The 22,728-nt window shown below is 42.4% G+C and overlaps 2 protein-coding genes across 4 annotated transcripts in view; one reads left to right on the forward strand and one right to left on the reverse strand.

Moving 5' to 3' along the window:
- The first annotated feature begins 823 nt into the window (after positions 1-823).
- LOC104331385 (tubulin polymerization-promoting protein family member 2) lies at positions 824-1,645 on the forward strand. The gene is made up of 3 exons (XM_009936684.2): positions 824-993; positions 1,133-1,286; positions 1,445-1,645. The coding sequence occupies exons 1-3, from the start codon at positions 824-826 to the stop codon at positions 1,625-1,627; spliced, it is 507 nt and encodes a 168-aa protein (XP_009934986.1). The 3' UTR covers positions 1,628-1,645.
- Positions 1,646-8,339: 6,694 nt separating this feature from the next.
- Positions 8,340-22,728, reverse strand: part of SYK (spleen associated tyrosine kinase) — a 55,630-nt gene continuing 41,241 nt past the window's right edge. For all 3 annotated transcript variants that reach the window (XM_075411549.1, XM_075411550.1, XM_075411548.1), the window contains 7 exons: positions 17,044-17,134; positions 16,178-16,355; positions 14,694-14,903; positions 14,064-14,253; positions 12,516-12,656; positions 12,167-12,279; positions 8,340-10,572 (listed from right to left, as the gene is read on the reverse strand). In XM_075411549.1, coding sequence (XP_075267664.1) covers positions 10,500-10,572; positions 12,167-12,279; positions 12,516-12,656; positions 14,064-14,253; positions 14,694-14,903; positions 16,178-16,355; positions 17,044-17,134 — 996 coding nt within the window. In that variant the 3' untranslated portion in view covers positions 8,340-10,499. The remainder of the gene's footprint in view (positions 10,573-12,166; positions 12,280-12,515; positions 12,657-14,063; positions 14,254-14,693; positions 14,904-16,177; positions 16,356-17,043; positions 17,135-22,728) is intronic.

Below are 22,728 nucleotides of genomic sequence, written 5' to 3' on the forward strand. Positions count from 1 at the left end.
TGCTCTAGGGAGGCGCAGACCCGCATGTGATTCGTGTTAAATGGCAGCCTGCAAACAGCCTTGAGACACAGAGTCCCTGGGTGAAGCACAGGGCTGTGGGAGAGGCTGGGTATTTCAGAATGGTTCCAGCGTGTCTCAGAAGCGGCAGGAATCGGCTGCTCGGGTTGCGGGGGACTGATCTGAAATTCGAGCAGTGGCTTTTACGTTCTCAGAGATCCCTGATACCTGGTTGCAGTGGTCTAAGTTGATCAGGAGTGGAAAATATACTGACATCAGGAGGAGGACAACCTAATTCAGGCAGCAATTCAGGGGATGAAGTGTGATGGTGAAAGATGGGAACAACTCCTTGGTGACTACTTGTAAGAAGGTCTGTGAGATTTAGACAGTTATCTGGGGCCTGGAAGACAAATCTGGATTCTTCATCATCAAATAACAGGCAAAGCATAAATTAGCTTACAAAGGCGGGCATTTGTTATGGAGACAGTCTATCTGAAACTCATATTTCGAAGAGATGCAGAAGCTTTGAATGCTTTGTTTCTTCACATGCAGCAGTCATTCATTCACCCCAGAACACCACCTCCACCTTTCCTTTGCCTTGCCTTGGGTCCCAAACCATCATCCCTGCCCCGATCCTGCCTGGATCCCAGGTGTTCTATGTCAATACCTGTGTGGCCATCAAGGTTATCACTTGGTGGAGAGGTACCTGTGGGTGGTGCCCCTTGGTCTGCTGGAGATGAGGTGTGTGGGACACAGGTGTGTGTCCAGCAGCTGCAGATGGTCCTCAGGTCCTTCCCTGACAACTTCTTTTCTCCACAGCAGCAAGATGTTGGAGGTAGAAAATGCTTTCCGTAAATTTGCCTTATACGGTGACAGATCTGCCAGTGGCAACAACATGACGGGCAAAAACTTCTCCAAGATGTGCAGAGAGTGTGGGGTGATGGATGGGCAAGCCGTGACCAGCACGGACATTGATATCATATCCCACAAAGTCAAGTGAATGCTGCAGGGAGGCAGGGCGGGAGGCATGGCAGGAGGCAGGCTGGCTCTCCTGCCAGGGGCAGCCCTGAGGGCTTCTCATCCTGCTGCCACCCCGCAGCGAGGTGACTTTTGTCTTGGTCTTCCCACACCACAGGACCAAGGGTGCCTGCACCATCGCCTTCGCTGAGTTCCAGCAGGCCATGAAGGAGCTCTGCGGCAAGCGCTTCAAGGGCAAATCTCCGGAGGAAGCGCTGCAGGCTGCCTATGGCCTCATCGAGGGGAAGGGGCCCGGCAGTGTGGGTGCCTCGGTAAGTATAAGTTTCCTCACCCCCTGTGCACCTTGAGCTGCCATGGGGTCTGTTCATCCCTGATGTAGGGACGCATGATGTCCCCACACGTAGGGAAGAGCTTGTTTGCGAGCTGCCTCCTAACGCTACCTGCCTCTTGCTGGCCTCTTTTCTTGCAGAAAGCCACCAAGGTTGGTGGGGTCAAGAGGCTGACAGACACTAGTAAATACACCGGCAGCCACAAAGCGCGCTTTGATGAGAGTGGCAAAGGGAAGGGTCTTGCTGGCCGCCCGGACTGGACGGACAACAGTGGCTATGTCGGAGCCTACAAGGGAGCTGGCACGTACGACCAGACGCACTAGGACTGAAAGAGCTTAAGGAAACAAGGACTTTCCCCTATAACATGGCAGGAGAGGCAAATAAATTACCTCATGCAAACCAGCCTTCTGTGTCTGTGCACCCTAAATTTGACAGGGTGGGAATGCATGGGGCGGGCACTGGATGACTCCAAAGTGTCGTGCAGGTTCCCCATCTGACTGTGCTTTGATTGCTGTGCAGTGGGGTTGAATCCAAGCACAAGCTATCCTTCTGGGGGAGATTCTGTGGGCCAGCTAGTCCACTGCCATCACACAGCTTTGCATTTCCAATCACGCAAACAGCAGGTTAGTCTCTGAACGGTTACGCATTGCTTTTATTCTCCCCTCCCAACACGTGAGACTTTTTGTTGTGATTTTTGGGATGGGGAGCATTGTGTGCGTGTTTTTGTATAGCTATGCTGGGTTACATTTGAGTTGATGGTTTCTGGTGGGACACAGCCCAGTGCCTGGCCACACCTTGAAGAACACTCTTCCAGGGCATAGGATGAAACATGTACCACATGGTGGAGAGGGATGGGCTAACAATAACACCACTTCCCACTCTTTGCGTTCCCTTTTGCCCAGGTTAAACCCTCTCACCCACTCCTAGCACTTAGCATGGCCGCTTGTTACTGTTTCCCCAGGTTTCGGGGCACTGACAGCTGGGGAAGAATTGGTGAGCCTGAGGAAAGCAAATAAAGAGCTGTGATGTGGGGGATCGGGTGGGAAGGGAGGTCTGTGTGGAGCATAGCAGGCCCTCCATACTTGGGAGGATGGTTTGCAAGCTCTGCCTGCACCAAAATCCTTTCCCCACCTGTCTCCTTCCCCCCCTGCCTCCCAGCCCCACCGCTGTGGCTGCTGAAGAGATCTCCAGGGCTGACAAGGCCTAAAATCACACATGCATTCGTTAATTCACCCTAGCATTTTGGCAGGCTGGTAGGACTAGCACATCCCTTGTCCCTGCTGATGGATCTGTGGCTGTGCGGCCAGTTTTGGGCAGCAGAGGGATGGGAGGTGGGGTGGAGAGGGACTTCGTGTGTGTGTGACCGGCTCTCAGGGCACCGGGGCTGCCTTCCCTGCCGAGCGCTTTCAGTCTCCTGGATTTAGCATAACTGAGCTGTCAGGGATAACTGAAACAGCACCTCTGGGACAGTGTCCCCTGTCATTATGGAGAAATACTCAGCTGTGCTACTTAGCAAGTGCTGGAGCAACGCAGCCCCCTGAGCAGGGACCAGGAACACAGAAGACACTGGAGGAGGTGCAACTCTAGAGGGAGTGTGGCTGGTGGAGAACGCCACGCCAGAGCAGTGCAGTGAGAAACAAGGACCAGCAAAAGAGGACCCACAGCAGCTGATCCCAATCTCCTGTGCCGTCCATGGCCTCCTCAAAGGCACTGAAGGGATGGGAGACCGCAAGGGGTCAGGAGAGGTGTCTCGGGGAAAGCTGATGTATTTCCCTTAAGTGTTTGTTTAATTGTTCATCTTTATTTCTCCATACCAGAATTGATAATTTAAAGTTTATGTTAGTTGGCAATAAAATAAACTGTGAAATTCAGATTCCTGACTGCTTCTTTGCCCAAGACAGTAGGAACAGGATATAGTAATATGGAAAGAATAGCACAGGAGCATATGTAAAAAAAAATGGACCCTATGCCTGCTTTTTAATTTTTTGTATTACTCAGATCTTTAAAACACATAGTGAAGGTGGCTGTCCTCAGCAATGCTGTCTTGGTACATCATGTCCTGTACAACAGTTAAGCAAAGTATCTGTAAATTAAGAGATAACAGGATGTTGTACAAAAAAGAAAAGCTAAATCATTCAATAAAACTATCAGAGAACATTCTCACGTATCTCTGCTTTTGGTGGGATAGCATTCCTTATGTAAATACTGTCAGTAGGTAATTGCAACAAATATTCATATTTCAGAGCTATTATTGCTATTCCTGATGCTTTCTGTTATTAGTTCCTGAAGTAGCTCTACTCATCCTGTTGCTCTCGAGACGCTCCTGCAGAAACATGGCTGAGAGGCTGCAGGAGTGTATGACGGTGCCCCAGACCCAGACACAGCTCTTTTAAACTGTTTTCTGTGCTTTTGTGTGTAAGTCACAGTCGCCTGGTTTTTCCAGGATGAAGGGCTGGTTTATTCCTTCCCCACAACACAGCACTATGTGGGGAGTACAGCTGGTGCATATTAGTGTAATCAAAGATACCCGTTTGAGCTTCTCTCAGTATTTTCCACAGCCCCTCACCCCCAAATGCTTACTAACGCAGGATGGGTAGTAATCAGCAGGGTGCTGCTGCTGCTTGGTGGCCAAGCAGGAAGGTGTACCGGCTTCATGGGCCCCGTAGTGTTCTACCACCAAATAATGCAGTTTTTGAAGCAAAAGATGTAGGTACCAACAGTCTCACAGCTGTACCAGTGTCCAGGTTTGGTGTGCTATCCGATGTCTCCATTCCTTCTAGCTGCATTTCACACACCTTGGAACCTTTTCATTTTGGGGGAAAGGAAGACAAGGACTGCCCTCAATAACCAAGCAAACTTGGAGTATATTTCTTTGCTCAGGCCTCAGCTTCCTTGTAATTAAATGACTCAAGAAATTGCCTGCATGCAGTTCCGCAAACGAACACAGGAATGTGTTGTATTATTAGCTTCTTTTTATATATATACATATATATATATATAGCTGGCATGGAAAAAGCTGTGGGAGCTTTGGGAGCTGACTGAGAGCTTTGTACTTGTGCTTGTGTAGTGTGAGTTCTGGTTTGCATTAACTCGGGTACAATGTGACACTGGAGGGTGAATTTCTTAGACATGATTCAATCCGTGCTTCATCCTGTAATCTAACTGGTGTAGTACTCCAGCACCAACAAGAATCACTGCTCGTTCTGCCTATTCCTTATAAGTAGAAACCACAAAAAGATGAGGAATGCCGTGCTCTCTCCCCACAGCAGCTACAGCGTGGACAGATAAAAAGGCAGTCATGGCTGACTGAAGGGTTTAAAAATAGCAGCCGATTACTGCGTGCTGCTGGGGAAGCAGTAATACCAGCGGGTATAAGGTTTTAAAATAGCCACAGGCATGCATGTATGAATGACAGAGGCGGTTCCTCAGTACAAGGTATGTGGGTGGGATCCTGTTACACCACTGTCATCTGATACCAAATATTGGTGCCATTTTGTATTTGCTCCCTTAAAGAGGTCGTATCATCTAGAAAACCAGCCGCACTGGGAGAAAGACCATAGGAGCCTTCCTCTCGGCAGTGGCTGAAGTTTATTGTGCACGACTTCTCTGTGCTGTCCTTTGACTGCCTGAGGGAGCGTGAGGGCTTTGGGGGAGGGCTGTCTGCTGGTGCTCCTGTTGACATTTAAGCACGTGTTTGTGTAGTAGTCAGAAGGATGAGGCCCCTGGGAGCTGCTAGCAGAGCAATGTAGCTGTGCATGTATAAAGGGCTGAGTTTGAGGGTTTTACTGGCAACAGTGGAAATCTTGCTGAAACAAAATGACATTGATATTCCAGGTGTTTATACCCAGCTATGGCTAAGATGTGTCATTACCGTGGAAAAATAGGGAAGCATTTGCTCAAAATTATGCATGTGTTGGGAAAAGAAACATCAAACCAAGCCAAACAGTCAATTTACAACTGCAGCAAAGCAGAGTGGGAAAAATACCCCTAAAACCTGCTCCTTGGCAAGCGCTGGTGTTTTGCTGGTGCGTCTCTTCGTGTATCCGTGCTCCCCACAGCTGTTCCCTTCCACGCTGTTTCCTGCTATCTTCTAGAAACAGAACTTTAAGAATTCAAAGAACTATAGAGATAGAGCTCTAGCAATTGACTCCACCCACACCAGCAATTCTTTGCCAGCTGGTCATTGCTTCAGAATGCCGGTGGTGGGACCTGACACACCAGTCAGACAGAAATCGCTTCATAACATTGGCAAAATCTGCACACAAACCAGCACAAGATCTGAAGCCACAGCTGCGGTGGCTGTGGAGTAAGAACTGAGGCAGTAGGGCAGGGCGCTACTGAACACAAGTAGGGAAGAATGACAAGAAGCTACACGCAGGTGTGTGCATGTGTGTGTAATGCTTTTAGGGCAAAGTCTTCAAACTGTGCAAGAGACAGCTGTAAAAGGCCTCTGCTGCCCGCTCTGCAGCTCAGGCACGCAGTTGCGTTCTTGGCACTCTTGTTGCTGAAACGGGCACAACTTCGACAAAGCAGGGAGCAGAAAGAAGAGATGCTGGTGCCGGTGCAGCCACTGGCTGGTGGCTGTGCGGCGGGACACACAGGTGAGTACCCATGCAAAGTAACGCCTCCGCTGCAGGGAGGGCTGATGGCTCACGCTGTTTTCTGCAGTGTTGAATCCCTCTTTGCAAAGTTATTCCTATTTTTTTTTTTTTTTTCTGTGGGTTGTATTTCTAACAAGACAGAGGCACATGGAGCCCAGCACTCAGCTTACCGACCCGCTGTCGCGCAAGATGTGCCAGGCAGGCAGCTGTAGCTGCATCCCTGTGGCACTGTGTCACAGTTAAGCAAGGCCTGGACCTAACAGGCTCTTACCCCGACAGTTGAAGGCATTTGCAGTGGTAGACAGATGTGGGAAGTTAATGATCTAGGCATGTTTATAATGGATTGGTCATCCAGCTGCTACTTACATTCAATGTTATGAATTTTAATGGACAGCAGTGTAATGCCTTCCTCAGCTGCCTCCTCTTCTCCAGCCACCAGGAAATCTGTGCATCTCCACCGCCTCAGGGAAGCTGTGGTTATACTTGGTGCAGAGTTAATTACATTCCAAAGAACCCGGTGGGCATTCACCTCAATTCACACATATATGACAGAAAATAAAAGAATACCCATTTGGAGGTTGACGCACAGTACTAGCCTGGCTTCAGAGAGCTCTGGGTAGCTGGAGGACTGTTGCTTTCCATCGCACTACGTCCCTCTGACCATTGTTTCACAATTGTGAAGGAAGATGTGCATGCCATAGCCTTGTCTCTTTTTTCCAGCACTGTTAATCAATCTCATAGGAGACAATTTCTTTCCCTACACACTTTGCCTTTCTGATAGTTGCTGCAGGCTCCACCCTCATTCCTCCCCTCCTTTTCTAGCTGCAAACCTTTGCAGGTTACCTGGCTGCCCCAGTACAGGTGTTTGTGTCTCAGCCCCCAGCTGCTCGGAGCTACAGCAGGAGGCCATTGGCTATTGAGCCTTGCCCATCCACCCTACAACCGCCCCCCGCTACCACCAGACCCGCAAGCCACCCCGGCAGGGAGAGCCTGGGCCCAGATGCAGCTGTGCCACTGTCTCGCCTCACACCACGGCGCATAGCACCAGGACATACTGCTCTTTCTGCCTGCAATCCCCCGCTGCCAGTCTCCCTTGAAACACAAGACGACACACAGTCTCCAAAGCCTTTGCTGGTCACCCACACCCAACCTATCCACGATAGAAGTCATCCACGACCTGTCCTTGCACGGAACTTGGCTTCACAGCACAACAAATCTCCACCGTGCTGGCATCACCACCACCTGGCAGGGACCACTGCACATCGGCCCCCAACCTGGCCCATGTCCCTGACCATGACGGCTTCAGGTCTGACCACCATGGGTCTTTTTCACTGTTGGAGTAAAAGTCCCCTTTCTGCACAGTGTTTGAAGCAGGTGGAGACTGTGCCAGGCTCTTTAAGAAGATTGGGGGGGTCTTTAAGGGAAAAGGTGCATGGCCTCCCGCCCTCCAAAAACTCTCCGTGGTTTCGTAGATTTGAGCCCTAACCAAAGCTTTAATTACACTGAAAAACCCATTTAGCATGTTCTCACCTGCTCTGTCTTCTCTGAGTTACTCACACCAGCCTCACCTCCTCCACGCTGCAGTTCGCTACCCCTTAACTCTGCTGTGACAATTCCTTGTGGGGCTACACTGCCAAATGGCATTTCTGGTACGGCCCAACCTAAAAATAAAGACAACCCAGACAGCCAAAAGACAAAAGCCCCTTCCTGTCAGTTGATGGTGCAGTCCCACAAGTGGGAACGTGGATCCATCAGGCCAGATTTGCTACGGAGGAGAACAACCACAGCAGTACAGCGTCAGTCAGTCGCTGACCGATCTCCGCCGAAGAGCCGTCTGCCTTTCGCCCTTTGACGCGTGCTGTTCAGATTCACAGCCAGCCCCACCCAGCCTCCGCCTTCCTGAGGACTGGAGCTTGCGGCAAAAGCTAAACGAAAGACTGAGATCTCTCTGTTGTTATTTCAGAATACCTAGAACAGTTGCCTGCACCTTTGAGGGTGGCTCCACGTGGTACAATGTGACTTCAATCCCACACAGCTGATACCTGTAACGCAGAAATCCTTGGACAGCCAATACGCTACACTGCCTCCTGACACCTCTAACCTTCCAGATCCAGCACGGTACTGTGGAAAAGCAGTACTGTGGAAAGGCGTAGGCGTAATAACAACATGCATATCTTGGGAGATTTTCCTGCTAGTCCTGAATAGCTCCAAAAGCAGCCCAGTCTTCAGTGGTCTTGTCTGTCGTGTCAGGTACCTTTCAGTGTCAACAGGGGAATCTCAATCTTCCACAACAATCACAGTAATTCAGTAAATCTACACACTCTGCACAGCATCAGAATTTTTTAGAAAGCACTTAAATATTAAACGATTCTTGTTAAAACAAGATATTCTGTAAAACTATGTCTTTAATTTCAATTTTAAAACCTAATCCATTTATTTCACAATACTTTATATTCTCATTGTAAACTTCTATTACATAATAGTAAAGTTAAAAATAATCAAGTAACACCAGAAAGTGACATTCACTCAGAAGAAAGGGAAAGAAACATTTCTCCAGTTTTGTTGTATCAGATAACACTTTTTAAGAGAGAGAAAGAGAGAGAGAGAGATCTGCCTCAGGGAAATCGAGCACTGTCACTTGCTGGCTAGTGGAAATCTGTGCAATTTATTTATAACTAATATCCCCATGAATGTACTAATTGCACATGTAGAGCTAACCATTTCTCTGCAACAGGATTAAACCGACAAAACACCTACATATAACTATGCTTAACTTTTACACAAGCTGCTCTTGTAGAAAAATGTTTCTTAAAAACAAACCAAAAAATAAATCATCTTCAATATAAGTCAGGTTTGGTCACATTTGAAACATGGTCTGTCGCACTTAGTATCTTTCAGTAGCATGTGCTTTCTGAAGTGTCTCGCGCCAGGACTGAATTACCAGAAATCACCATGTATTTTTTGAAAAATAGACCATAAACTTAGTAAAAAGAAGAAAAAATACAGTAAGCCCTACATTTGTTTGTAGTCATCCCTTATGAAAATTATTTCACACTTTCACACTGATTGCCCACACAGTTTCTTTGCTAGAGAAAAGAATATCACTGCATCTCTAATAATACCGTGTTCACACAACAAATAAACATCTATGTTCTAACCAGCCACATGCAATAAATACATCTAACTCTAAATCTTTTTCTTTATATTCTTCTAAAATCTCTTTATCTAGTAGATGCAATGTAGGTAGACTCTTGAGACATATGTAAATGCCAGTAAAGTAGCTGCTTGTGAGGAATAAGTGACAGAAATTTTGATATCTAACATATTTAAAATGAGATTGGACAAACAAAACGTAAGAGCAAAAACAGAATCAGAAGTTGATTACATTGTTTGTTATTGCCACTGCTGCACTTGCACATTAATGGACATACATGGTGCATTACAAAAGAGTGGTAAAACCAACACCGTTTCCTGAGATGATCACAGGGATTATTAATAACAGGGCAAATACTAACATTTTGGAGCAGATCAAAGTAAACTTGATGTCCATATGCCTGTTTTAAAATATTTGAGCTAGAGGTGAAATTCAGCTTTTGAGGTGATAAGCTGTGGTGAATTATCACAAATGCTTTTCAGGAAAGGTTTGAAAAAACTAGAAGTGATGGCTGCTCAAAACACAACACAGGGAGCTTTGGCATACCCAGAGGTACACGGGAAAGGTATCTCTGGAGAAGAGTGAAACAGCAGAGAGAAAGAAAGGTGCTGCTCCGTCATCTTTCACTGTAGAGCTGTCTTTTCAGGAAAGCAGTGATGGAGCTTATGTTAAAACCCAGAATCATTGTCTTAGGTGCTGATACATTTTGTTCCAAGATGAGAGCAAGCCCCTGAGTTACCAGGTTTCACCAGGAAAAAAGGAACTCCCTGAAGAACAGCTGTGCTTCCACATGAGATGAGGAACGAGAGAAGTAGGACACATTTAAAGGAGATGGTCAGAAATTCACATCTCCCAGTTTCCCCTTGCCTACAATACTACTGGGAAGAATACAAGTTGGTTCTAAAGGGCCTTGAGGTCATCAAACACGCTGTCAGGCAAAGCGACTGACACACTTTCACAGTGAATTTCCTTCACAGTGAGAAATGTTTATGCTGTTCTTCCTTGGGGCAGGGGAAGGCTGGAACAACTCTTAATGCATTTGAGGGCTAAGAATATTAATAACAAGAATCTAAATTCCAATCCGCATTCAAATAAAAGAGAGGAAGGAGGGCTGAAAGACATTAAATAGGTTTAACACGACGGCAAAATGTAATGCCAATAAAGCTGTAAATAAAAAGAAATGGAATGTAGCAAAAGTTTAAGCGTCTGCTCTGATGTTCTTGCTGCTCGCTTTGGGGCTTCTCCACTTTCAACTCTCTATTTCGGGGCTGGGTATTATACAGAAGGCAAGAAAACACAACCCCACAGACACAGGGCTTAGCTCTGAGCTTTGCAGGGTGAAAGGGGCAGCATAAAATTCAAAGTCACTTGGTTTTGGAAACTGAACTCCTTTTCCAAGGGTACTGGCTGGAGGCAAGGAAGCTGTTGCTCTTTGCGCTGTTAGTGGGAAATGTCGTAATAGTAATTGCGCAATCTCAGCTCGACCGCAACAAATCCTGGTCGGTCATCCACACTGTGGAAAGACGACAAGTATCACTGCATAGAAGGAGAAACCTGTAAAGCTGCATGGGCCTTGTAACACTTGGGACTTTACCTCAGTGACAGCTCATTTGAAGCTGCTCACAGCTACCAAAATGATGTTATAAAATGAATACCAAGAGGCAAATGTCACTACAGAGCATCCAGTCAGTGGATTTACTGTCGTGACTGTTACTGTGTGGTTGGTGAAGGTACTACAAGAAAGAAATGCTAAATCAGCTCCATTTAATTTTCTACTTCATTTACTTCAGTAATAATCTAGACAAAGGAGTATTTACAGTACAATATCTGCCTTATAATGGGTACTACAGTCATACAGAGTGGCTTAGCACCACTGAGAGGAGCCTACTATGTATGGCTGCACTATCTTTCTTTCCTATATGTCTGCAACTTTTTGTTGATTTGGGAGAACACAACGAAACTGACAACAAGCCCTTATAATAAAACATTACACACTGAGATAGTTACACTGCGTGACTTGAGCCTTCTTTTTACATTTTTTTCTTGTGCTTTCCAATATTAAAGATATATGAGTACAAACAAACAAACAGTAACATGTTTTATGATGTGCTTATTAATCACACCAAGAATGATCCCTTTCACTCTAGAACTGTTACAGTAGTCTTCTGAGTCAAACCAAAAAGCATAAATCATTTTATGGCTCCATATTCTTTCTACAGTACCAGGTGTAATAAAATTAACCAAGAAGCACAGTATGTAAAAGTAAAGCACAACAGCTCCTTAAATGGAATCTAGAGACCTTTGCTGGACACACGTATTCTCCAGATGATGAACTGGAAGAATAAGTGATGTTTCAGTAGACTTTGGGTGCTTTACGGAGAGCTTCCTACAGCTACACATAACTTCAACAAAATCATTTAAAATCATAAATCGCAGAACATTTTAAACAAATTTTTGCAATACATGAATTAGAAAAAAATATCAGGTAGGCTTTTCTTTTTCTTCTTTATATTTCATGATTCTAAATCCTAATTTGTTATCAATCAGAAAAAATGTTTCAGACATTAGATATTATCTGAAAAGATGTTTTGCCTCGCACTAATAGGAATTCAACATGAGATCCAATCTGAGTATATTCAGAAATCAGAGAAGAGAAAAATAGCTCAAAATAATTAATTATTGAGGAATGGAATGAATAATTTGGCAATATGACTTTGAAATTTCAGTAAAGAAGAAGTCTTGGAAATGAAAATTAAACAAAATCCAATCCAAAATGAAAAAGAAATATTTGCTTAATTTCAAACTTTCTTTTCAAAATACATCAGACTGACCTTCTTGTGGAATTACCTGCTTTTTATGATAACCTATTTTTATATATAACTGTGCCAGCAAAATCAGCTGTGCAAAATCAGCTTTTTTTAGTACACTCAATAACCCAAATAATTTTCACTTGAAAGTGCAACTGACTCCTTAGTTTGGAGGTTGTTTGTAAGCTAAACATCACCTGAAACGATGTATTTTGAAATACTCCCCCTGCCTTTCCGGCTATTAACTGAGTGTATTAAAATATGTTTATGTTAAAAGAGAGAGCATTACATCACACTTACTTGTATGTCCAGCACAGTTTCATTAGATCATAGACTTCTGTTGGACAGACTTCGGGACGTTCCATTCGTTCTCCTCTTTCAATCATCTGTGCAACTTCACCACCTTTCATTCCCTGGAACAGGGTGACCAGAAGAGTCAGAGTTGTAAACCATTACAGCACACATGCTAGGACAAAACAAATAGAGGCCTAGAGTTATTTTTAGGCTATCCTTTGACTCATTTGTTGCAACAGATGGGGTGGTAAGGCCTCCTTTGGTCTGCAACAACCCTTATTAGTTATGAAAAGGTATTGGTTCAAATTTGCTCCGAACTTTTATGGAAAAAAAATTGCCAGATAGAATTACTCACCTTATACGGTTTTTGCCCATAGGAGAAAGCTTCCCACATTAAAACCCCAAAACTCCAGACATCACTTTTGCTAGAAAATTTGTAGAAATTCATGCATTCTGGAGCATACCACTTGACTGGCCATTTTCCGTGACTTTGTGCCTAAAACAAGTCATAACAGAAAGGAGAAAAAGCAGGCTAGAAACAGTGGTCAGTAGTAAACAACATCAGAATTTACATAAGCCAAGTTAACTTAGATCTGCACACCTTTGCACTAAGTACCATAACACTTCTGATGCAGTTGGCGTTACAGGGAATGGATAGCAGCTTCTTCAAAAGCATTGTAAAATTGTTCTTAACCTTCCACTTTCAAAATAAGACATTGAAATGAAATCTATGGTGAAGCAACACTTAGCTAAATGACCTGGAGTCATGTTTTCCGTGGCATTTAATTGAAAGTTGATCTTCAAAAGTTAGATTTTTCATCTAGGCTCTCCACAGAGAGTAAGAGCTACATACCCAGTTACACTGAGTCTCATTATTACTTGATTTCACAGCAACTGCCTTGTGGCAAACTGCAGTTTGATTAAATGATGCCACAACACTGTGTTATGACAACGCAAGTGTCAAGGTATCCCAGCACAGTGCTGGATCTAGTGAAAGAACCCCACTGCATTTTGTGGAGTTGTAAAGTGAGTGTGGCCTTTGATACCAATTCTCAAACCTCTGACAAGCAGCTCCAGCTAGGCTAGTGGCAGTGATTTAAGATGTTACTGCCTTTTCTGGCAGCAGTTACTATTCCCATAGGCAGGTCATCAGACAGGAATAAGTGCTTGCTCCTCCTCTGCAGCATTTCATGGTCTGGCTTATTAGTTTTAAACAGCTGATGAAAGGGAATAGGCAGAAGGAAGAAATAATTTGAACTGCAAGAGCAATATATCAGAAAAAAAGATGCAGACATGATTAGAGCCTTCGTCTCCCATGGATGTTTTTACCTCATTAGATGTGGCAGTTATTTCAGTCCCTTTAGCCATAAAGAGATCCAAGGAATTTAAAACCAAGCTAAACAAATTCTGCTTAGATTAAACGACTACTTATCAATGGTATTCTTTCAAAAACCTCCCCAAATTCAGCTCTGTTAATTAACTGTAGCCTAAATTAACTAGAACACTGTTAATTTAGGCTACAGTGTGCTAGCCTAAATTTTCCTTGGAGATGGTGAAAATCCTAAGTGTCCAAAACTTCATATCTGCAACAAGGACATTTTTCCCCTTTTATATAAGGATGTTCTCACTTGCACTATAAATTTCCACCTTCTAATGACAAGTTTACCAAAAGTAAACAAAAAGAAGTAAGCAAATAAATGAAGAGACTAGATTTTTCCTCCCTACACATTGCTTAAGGTTGATCACATATTTTGAAAGTCAGTGACCTACTATCCAGCTGTAAAATAAAAGATGATATACATTCTCGCTAATTTTCAACTTTTAAAAACAAGTGCACTTCAACTGAAAATACCCTTATTAGGTTATGCTACTACACTGCTTACCTGTCTTGTGCAAACCTTACCTTATAATAACTTTCATCAGCACTAAGAGCTTTAGAAAGTCCGAAGTCACTAATTTTGGCATAATGTTGGGTGACTAATAGCACATTCCTTGCAGCCAGATCTCTATGAACAAAGTTATTCTCCTCCAGGTATTTCATCCCCATGGAAACCTGATGTACCAGCTCTGTTATATTCTTCTCCGTGACATGTCTAAAAATCATAATTGAATTTTTAAGAGGTCAGCAGTTCATTTTCATGACTTTTCATGAAGTTCAAAAATAAATCTTTACTATGAACTTCCGCACATCATACTAGGAACCTGATCCACCTGTGTTTAGCTAAGCTTTAATTAGAACGGGCAGCATAAGAATGTCCGGAGCAAGATAATGTGTGATCATATCAATAAATGAGCAATTGAAGGACATGTGAAAATACTATCATTTATTCAAAATGCACTATTTTACCAGAAATATTTGTCAGTTCAGAGACATGTACAGATAATCGTGTCCCAGTGAAGAGTAACTACAATCATTAATCATTACATAAATAACATGAAAATTTAAAATTGCCCTTAAAGAAAGAAAAAAAAGGACCTGTATCTTGTTTCCCCTTTGGATAAATCCTGTGAAATGGAATCCAAGCTTACCTACCTATTTTTTTGCAAAAATTTGTTCAATGGTCCAAGTTCAGCCATTTCCATTACTAGCATCCAGGCTTCAGCTTCACATATGCCTATCATTCGGACAATATACGGGTTATCCAGCTGCTGCATTACATTTGCTTCTCTCAGTAATTCATCCTTTACGGCTGGATCATTACTTTCATTCTTAAGAATTTTTACAGCTACTGGCTTGGCACCCCTACAAAAAAGAATCCAGTTCTCGGATTAGTCACTTAAAAGTCTGTGTGCAAATTCACACAATCTTAATCTGATGTTTCAGTGCACATAGTACAAACTGTGACAAAAGACAGCATTGACATTCAGAGGGGAAAAAAACCAATTGACTGTAACAGGAACATCTCTGTACCAAATGCTCAGAAGACAGCTAAGCAAAAGAGAGAGAAGAACCTGAGAAAATTACAAATAATAAAAACGACTTAAGCCTGAAAAGAAATGTACTGGGCAAGATTTTCTTCCCATTCTGGAAAGAACGCCATGAAGTTTTTCCAGCAAGAAAAGCTATAAAGCACTGAGGTGTTTTGGGAGTGAGACTAGAACATGCAGCATTGCAAGGCCTCAAGGCAGTGCTCTGAAATCCTGAGAAACTAAGCCCACTCCTGCAACCTTCAGCTCATACAAATGAGTGAAAGAGTGACCAATGAGATTGACAGAGCTCAAGTGTGAGACAAGACCAGCAAATACACCAGCTGTGACCAGAGCACTTCAAATCCGCTCACACTGTACTGGAAAAAGAAACATCCCTCCTGGCTCTGAAAACCTTGGTTAAAGAAATGCCTCCCCCTTCAAGTGGTGAAAATGTATACATAATCAGCCCACGCACTTTAAACAACATACCAATAACATTTTACTACAAAAATGCATGAACAGTCAGGTGGTCCTACTTCTGCCAGTATAAACAGGGTCTGTTCCTACTGCAATTACACGATAAAAGAGGTCACAACATGTTTTGTCTTCTTGAAAATCAACATTCCACCTTCATGAAACAGGTATTTATCATATTTGTTCTACATGAAAATCTCTTTGTTATAGGTAAGCTGTCTTTGATACTCTACACTATTTCTCAAAGAGAGGTTGTGGAGATGGGAAATACTGAGTACAATGACTGCCCATACAAACTATGGAGGAAGGCAGCAGACTTCCCACTCTGCCATCCCTGACAGGAGAGAAAATAGTCATAAGGGGCACTTCCCCACTGTACAGACAAAAATAATGGCTGGGAGGTGACTATGCTGCAGGCAAGTTGGTGTCTGCAAACAGAGGAAAATAAAATGAGCATATAGAAAATGTGTGTATGAGTATATGTACAAAGAGAGAGACCAGTGAATGTTAGCCCAAATTACTTAGGTACAGTTTGTCACCGCAAATGGCACGCAAACACTACCGCTGCTCCACAAAAATAAAGGCCAGAGCATTCACGTATTAGACTCCATGAAAACAGAAGGAAACACTTACTTTTTCATTTTATAGAATCCTTTTTTTACAGTGCCAAAGTTGCCAGAGCCAAGTTCTCCTTCCTCCAAGGTCAACAATTTTCTGTCAAGAGTGACATTTTTTGGTTTCATTTCATCTGGATCCGCATATGGACTTTCATAGACCTCAGTATCCATGGGTAAAGCCTCTCTCTGATCACCTGCAGTTCAATCAGTGAAAAAATTAGACATTACGTGAGACATTTTTGCTGCCACAGCTACTGTATTGGCCCTTTCTATGTTTAGGATCATCAGTGTGTTTGACTTCTGAGTGCGTTATAAAGAAACTACATGCAGTCCAGCTACAGACACTTTAGAACACCCCAAAAGAGAGTGACCTCCACCTGGTGACATGCTCTGACTATTGAGTATCTGCGTAATGTGAAACCAGGAGGTTCCTTGACAGAAGGATGATTAACACCTGGCCCTTCTCCTTAGTACATCCCATTAGTTACCTCAGACAATTCTTCACTCAGAATGTTGCCTTCTATGTAGTTCATCCTTAGGCATCCATCTTTAATTGCATTTTACAGAAAGCCTGAGCACCAGCTTGACACCGGGGGTGCAACAGGGCACAATTCTTTTTATGAAGTGCAAGGATGCAGCTTTTAGAGTCAAGGAAGTAACAAACTTTCACTTCAATATGGAAAAAGGGATTTCTGCTAAATGACTTTTATTACAGATGGTGGCATCTGACAGTTTCAGCTACCAGGCTTGAGCTATGATAGTGGCTATACCAATACACAACACGGTGTGAAATATATGCCAGAAAAAAAGAAATGTGGGTTGAGGAGAGATCTCTGGTATAAAAAAGAAAATTGTATTAATGACATAAATGACCCTGCCTACCTTTTTCTGCTCCTGTAAGGCCTCTATTCCTTTGCAGCACGTAAGGATTAAAAAGTGATTCATCAGGTGGGTGGCCAATAGTTGACTGAAGCTGTAGCACACAAACAGAGTTTTTATGATTAGCAATGAATAGCTGAGTTAAAAGCATTTCTTTTCCCCAAGGGCTATGGCATAATCATTGCAAGAGACATATAGGTAAGAACCAGAAAGTGAGAAAAGGATCCAACAAAGTTTATTTCATTCTGGAGGTTACTGCTTGAGTAAATATGCAGGCCAAATAAAACACACACTGCTAAAGCACATAAAAGTTATCGCAAATATTTCAGAGCATTTGATCTGAGAGGATTAACTGGAATGGATCATGCACAAATCTTATTCTGCAGATACTAAATTTACATGCTCTTTTCAAATCTGCCTTGTAACACAAGTAGTCATAAGGATTTCTCTTTAATCTGTCCTTTCTCCCTCTCCAAGCTATCTCCCTCCATATCTAGGCCATAGAGAAATTCCTAGCACAAATGAAAACGAAAACCACTTCCCTGTTTTTCTTGTGGACGTTATGGAGTGACTCCACTTGGAAGAAATTGGGGTAAAAAGTAATTAATTTAATAGGCTTGTGTAATGTCATGGACAAACATCATGGACCAGATACTAGCCCAGTCTGTCTGATCTGAGGAGGGAGAAAATGACCTAAGTTTTACTGTACTCGAACATCTGGTTCAAATACAATCCTTCTGCCTTTACTTTTTGTCAGAGGAATACTATGGAGCACACAAACAACCACAGCAGAAAGACACTGTATTTCTGGAGCTCCTTGGCTGAATGATGAGTCTGGTACAATGAAGTATAGATGAGAGAAACTTATAACCTCCTCTCTTCTGTCTGTGAACTGTCTGGAAAAGGGAATTACAGAACTTATTTCTGCAGTTTTATCCCTTTCCTTTCTCAGTGTAGAAATTTTACTCCACTCAAGAGTGACCTCACTCTCCGCTGAGAGTGTTTTAAAACTAGAAATTCAAATATCAACATGAGTTTGCTCAGCTTGAATAGGAAACAAAGGTGTATCGTACTTGCAAAACACTGGATAGGGCTATTTTGCAAATACTTGAGAATATAATTTTTGTTAATAACTGAAGCTTTCAGTGGCATACGTTCCCGCCTGAAACAGGTGTGGTTTTCAAGTAAAGAGAAACGAAGCTTGGGAAATGTCCAGGAGTGAATTATTGCGTGCTACAGACATTCTATCAATTGGAAACTGCATTTTGTAGGGAAAACACCTGACCCAGGTGGTACAGACCTTTAAACCATAATGAAGTGATCTGCCCAGCTGGATGAAGCAGAAAATGTTTCACTACATAGATTTCACATCAAACCTCCTGGCCAACGCTCAGCAAGATTCTGGCCTAGTGGGATGAGCATGATGGCATCAGGGATGGTAAGGGTAACACCTCCGACTTGAATTGTTCAGTCCCGTGGAACAGTGTTGAAAGGCCGTTTGCTGTCAGGGCAAGCCACAAAAGCCCTGAGATGGTTCTGAGATAGATCAGGGACCAAAATCACCTGCCAATCTCAAGAACAAGGAGGCACATGAATGGTATAAAACAAGATCCTCAGCTCTAGTTTTGTTTTTCTAGTCTGGTACACCTTGCCAGGTCTGCAAGTTAAGAACTGTATTTCCAAGACCTGTATTACTCCATTTCACACACAGGCCATTCACTAACCCCAAAAACCCCAGTAAGATTGGAACTCAAGTGATGGGCTAGCAGTTTCAGTCTGAACACTTAGGACAGTCTTTCCCTCCACTATGTCAGGATGTATAGGGAAATGCTTACATTCAGTCAAAAATACTAATCACCTTTTGCAAAGCAAAACCAAATCAGATGTATTTATACTTACTGAGATCACAGTAATTTTAGTTTGTGCATTTTGTATATCCCGTATTGCTTCAGAACACACCAAGAATATTTCGGGTTCCTTATCTTCCTGCTAGTTACTGTGACCCATTCAGTATTACTACTAAGAATTCATTATAGTTCCACTGGATAGCTTCCTGGATGTATTCTTGCTTCCTACGCTAACTATATTTATACCTGAAAAGGAGAACATTTTACATTCCAAAACATAATTGAAATCGATTAACTTAGTGGATACAAAGCAATATGGACTGAAATTAATATCTGTTGCTAGACAGACACAAGTAAAAAGGAAGCAGGTGCAAATTGCCACATTGCATAGATTCTGTGGAAGCCTCTAGTTAACACTTCTTGGCCATACGGTCCAAAAGTAGAGTGGCGAAATAAAGCATAAAAATATGGTGACTACCTAAGAAAGGAACTGAGATGCTGAGTCTTCAGTGGCAGCTTCCAGGATACTGGAAGGAAAGTTCTGAAATACTTAGGAATGACAGAATAACAGTTTCAAAGGATACATTTTGCATACTTTACCCTTAAAGTAATCTTTCTGATAGAAATGCAAAGTGTTCAGAAAATGACATCTAGAAGAGACTGCATTGCTCTGGGACACCTTTGCTTTTTGAAAACTTTGATAGGACTTTCCATTGTCCTCTGTTCACTGTGGGGAGTGCCTCAACTGTGCACCAAAAAAAGTGTGATAGGAATATCTGAACCCAAGCCTTGAAATGTCCCACAGCACACTCCTTAAAGCCACTGAAACCTTTTCTGTTGTCACAATGAGGTAAAGTCACACAGCTGTGGCCCCAAGCTAACCAATGAAGCATGGCAGCTCTGCTTGCTTTCTTTTCACAGTCAAGTGCCAGATAGATTTTGTGCAGTTGCTGTTACATAACAATGAATACAAATTCAGCTCACAGAAGGGTACAACTTCAGCAGACCTGCCTTGTTGTTAGATGAGTAAAAAGACTGTGTACCACTTTTCCTCATCGTAACCCAAGCTTATGAGAAATGAGATACAGCCACTTTAGGAAAGGCCTTTGAAAATTATAAGCTCAAGATTACAGATCTGAATTTATTGTTTGAAGGAGCGGTGCTTTTTTGATGGCAATATAACTCTGTAAGCTGAATTATAATGATGGAAATTACCAATTCCAATGTAACACCTTGTAGAGGTCTGTTTAGTAAGCTTCACCTGATTGCTGCTGAACAACAGGGCAGTAACACTTAAGAAGTACTCAGCCAGTAGTGGATAGCCCCACAGATCTAAAAAAAACTCGAAGGGCATAAGGTCTCATGTAATTAGTAATAGTTGCAGACTAGAGAGGTAGTTAAATATCCCTGATCCTAGGTCTCAGGGTATGAACTGGCATACTTTGGTCTGGCCAAACAGAATTCATGTATATCAAATTTACACATATCAAGAATCCATTCACCAGTGCAGAACAGCTGGTAAAAATATAGCTCTGCCCATGACATAGCTGACCTCTCAAACGGGATGTATAGAGACATTTCTGCTCTTTGCAATTCAAGGACAAAATAAAAGCATCAGAAAGGATTGGATGCTCTTGTTCAGGAACTGCATTAAAAAAAAAGAAAAAGAAAAGTGCATTACTCCTGTGCTTGTGAATAAAACTCTGCAGCTGTGAATTGGAAATGGCACTGTGACACCAAATCTAACAAAGCGGGTCCTCTTTCTTGGAGAGATGCTCATGTTTAAGATAAGCGATAATGTCTTACACATCTCAGTGTTAGCTTAGTTAACCAATATATATGTATGCATGGAAAAATATTCCTCGCTGCTGCAGTTCGGTTAAACAGCTTAACAATGCCTTTTTCATTCATATTTCTGGTTGAACCGCAATTTGGTGTTTCACAGGCACATTTTCAGCTCATATTAGTAACTTGGAAATATTGTGCAGCACTCAGAAAAACTCAAACACTTTTCTTTAGTTCTGCCAGTTATGTATTCGTGGCATGTAGCACCCTACATGCCTTTGAATAGGATTTTCTAGCAGAAAGGTTGGAATTTTTTTCCTGAAGTCAAGCAAGGCTGACTAGAAATGGTGCAGGAGGTATGTATCATTGCATGTACAGTGGCCTGGGTAACAGTACAATAAAATTTCTTTTTTATTTAACTGTCATTTAAATCCAGACTCCTTTCTGCCCTACACTTTAAAAGCAGCAAGTTTAATTCTGCAGATCTTTTTCTGACAAAGGGAACTTTGTATTAATATAACCAAGGTATAGGGTAGGAGATTGCTCCTTGTATTATCACAAGCAGCAGTGAATGGGCAAAATTACCATGGATTTGCTCATCCAGTAAGAAGGAATACAAGAAAAGAGTCCACTACAGACACCTGTTAGTAATGGCACATAGAGTGTGACACCTTGTGGTATGCACACTCGTAAACTATGGGGCAGGCTGTCATTTTATGCTCTTCTACTAGAAATCTGTTGTGAGCCTGTCCTATTTTCACATCAAGATTTTTTTTTTTGTTCCACTGGGTTTTAACTTTCATTTGTTAAATTTATCAGGTACCCACAGTTAAGCTAATCTAAATGTGCCATTTTCCCCCTTATTAGTGACTGGCTATACCAGTGTGGCACTTTTATAGTAATATAGCCACATCCACAAAGAGAGCAAAGCCGGAGGCAGAGAGTTTGCACTGACTCGAAGATACTGTTCTAGTAAAAGGAATACCACTTTCTACAAATGGATAAGGCCTTAGTAGGATAACCCCTAAGCAGCTTTGATAGGATTTAGTTGATGCAATGAGAACAGGACCCACTTACTGTTTGCTTTAAAATATCAATGAAACAGCTCTAACTACTCTAAGTCTGATTTTTACAGTAAAGATTATCATTTTATAGTAAAGAATATACTTATGAAGGCAATCTGTACAGGAGTTGCGACTTCAGGTTAATAATTCTAATTTGAAAAGATGCAAACGTATATGTAGGACTATAAAGTTGTCTTATTTCGGTAAGTCAAACTGAGCAACAAAATACTGCATGACAAAGACCGGATCCTCAAGGAGCTTTGGCTAAGACATCTTAGTCGCCACTAGGTGGCACGAGTTCATTTAAATTATCACCTAAAATAGCAATTTTACACTAGTGAGTAAAGCAGCTCGAAAAATTTTGATCTGAGTGTTAGAATTATATACAAATAACCAGTTTGCAAAATTTAAAAAACCCCATAATTTCCAAGATTGAGTAAATATAACGGTGTCAATTTTCCGTTCTGTTGTCTGAAAGTTTTTGACATAAGAGAAGTAACTGCCTACTTAACCAGGTCTAAAGTAAACTCTGCATGTTGGGCTTAACAGTGGATGCTAAATCTTCGAAATGTTCAGAGCAGACCTTCTGTTTAGAGTCTAAAATTTGGCAGTATGATGAAATCTGTGAGTTTGAGTATCCAGGGTTAAGTGCACGTAAACGGTGATAAAATCATATTTCTGAAATTATTTTCTTAAATGTTTGGTCTTTCTCTGCGAACATGCTTTAGTTTGTACTCTGTGTACATTCCCCAGAAGGCAGGAATAGCTATTTGACTGCAGAAAGCAACCAGAGAGAAGCACAGATATTACCAGGTGAACAGACACCAGAGCGACCAAAGCCATGCCTAGAGAATTCAGATCCCACACTCACTTTTCTGAACAAAACCCAAAATACTTCTCTAGTCTCATGTGTGATAGTATGGCAGGTTTTTTCAGATGGCTTTAGAACATGTCCTGACCTGTATATCTATTTGTACAAGATGACAGCACAT

The sequence above is a fragment of the Opisthocomus hoazin genome, chromosome Z (assembly GCF_030867145.1).
Source record: "Opisthocomus hoazin isolate bOpiHoa1 chromosome Z, bOpiHoa1.hap1, whole genome shotgun sequence".
Taxonomy (NCBI): domain Eukaryota; kingdom Metazoa; phylum Chordata; class Aves; order Opisthocomiformes; family Opisthocomidae; genus Opisthocomus; species Opisthocomus hoazin.

What these genes read in the sequence shown, in the direction of transcription:
- LOC104331385 (XM_009936684.2), top strand. Translation starts at nt 824, where the DNA reads ATGTTGGAGGTAGAAAATGCTTTCCGTAAATTTGCCTTATACGGTGAC. An exon ending in ATCATATCCCACAAAGTCAA is followed by an intron (nt 994 to 1,132) that starts GTGAATGCTGCA and finishes CCCACACCACAG; the next exon opens with GACCAAGGGTGCCTGCACCA. An exon ending in CCGGCAGTGTGGGTGCCTCG is followed by an intron (nt 1,287 to 1,444) that starts GTAAGTATAAGT and finishes CTTTTCTTGCAG; the next exon opens with AAAGCCACCAAGGTTGGTGG.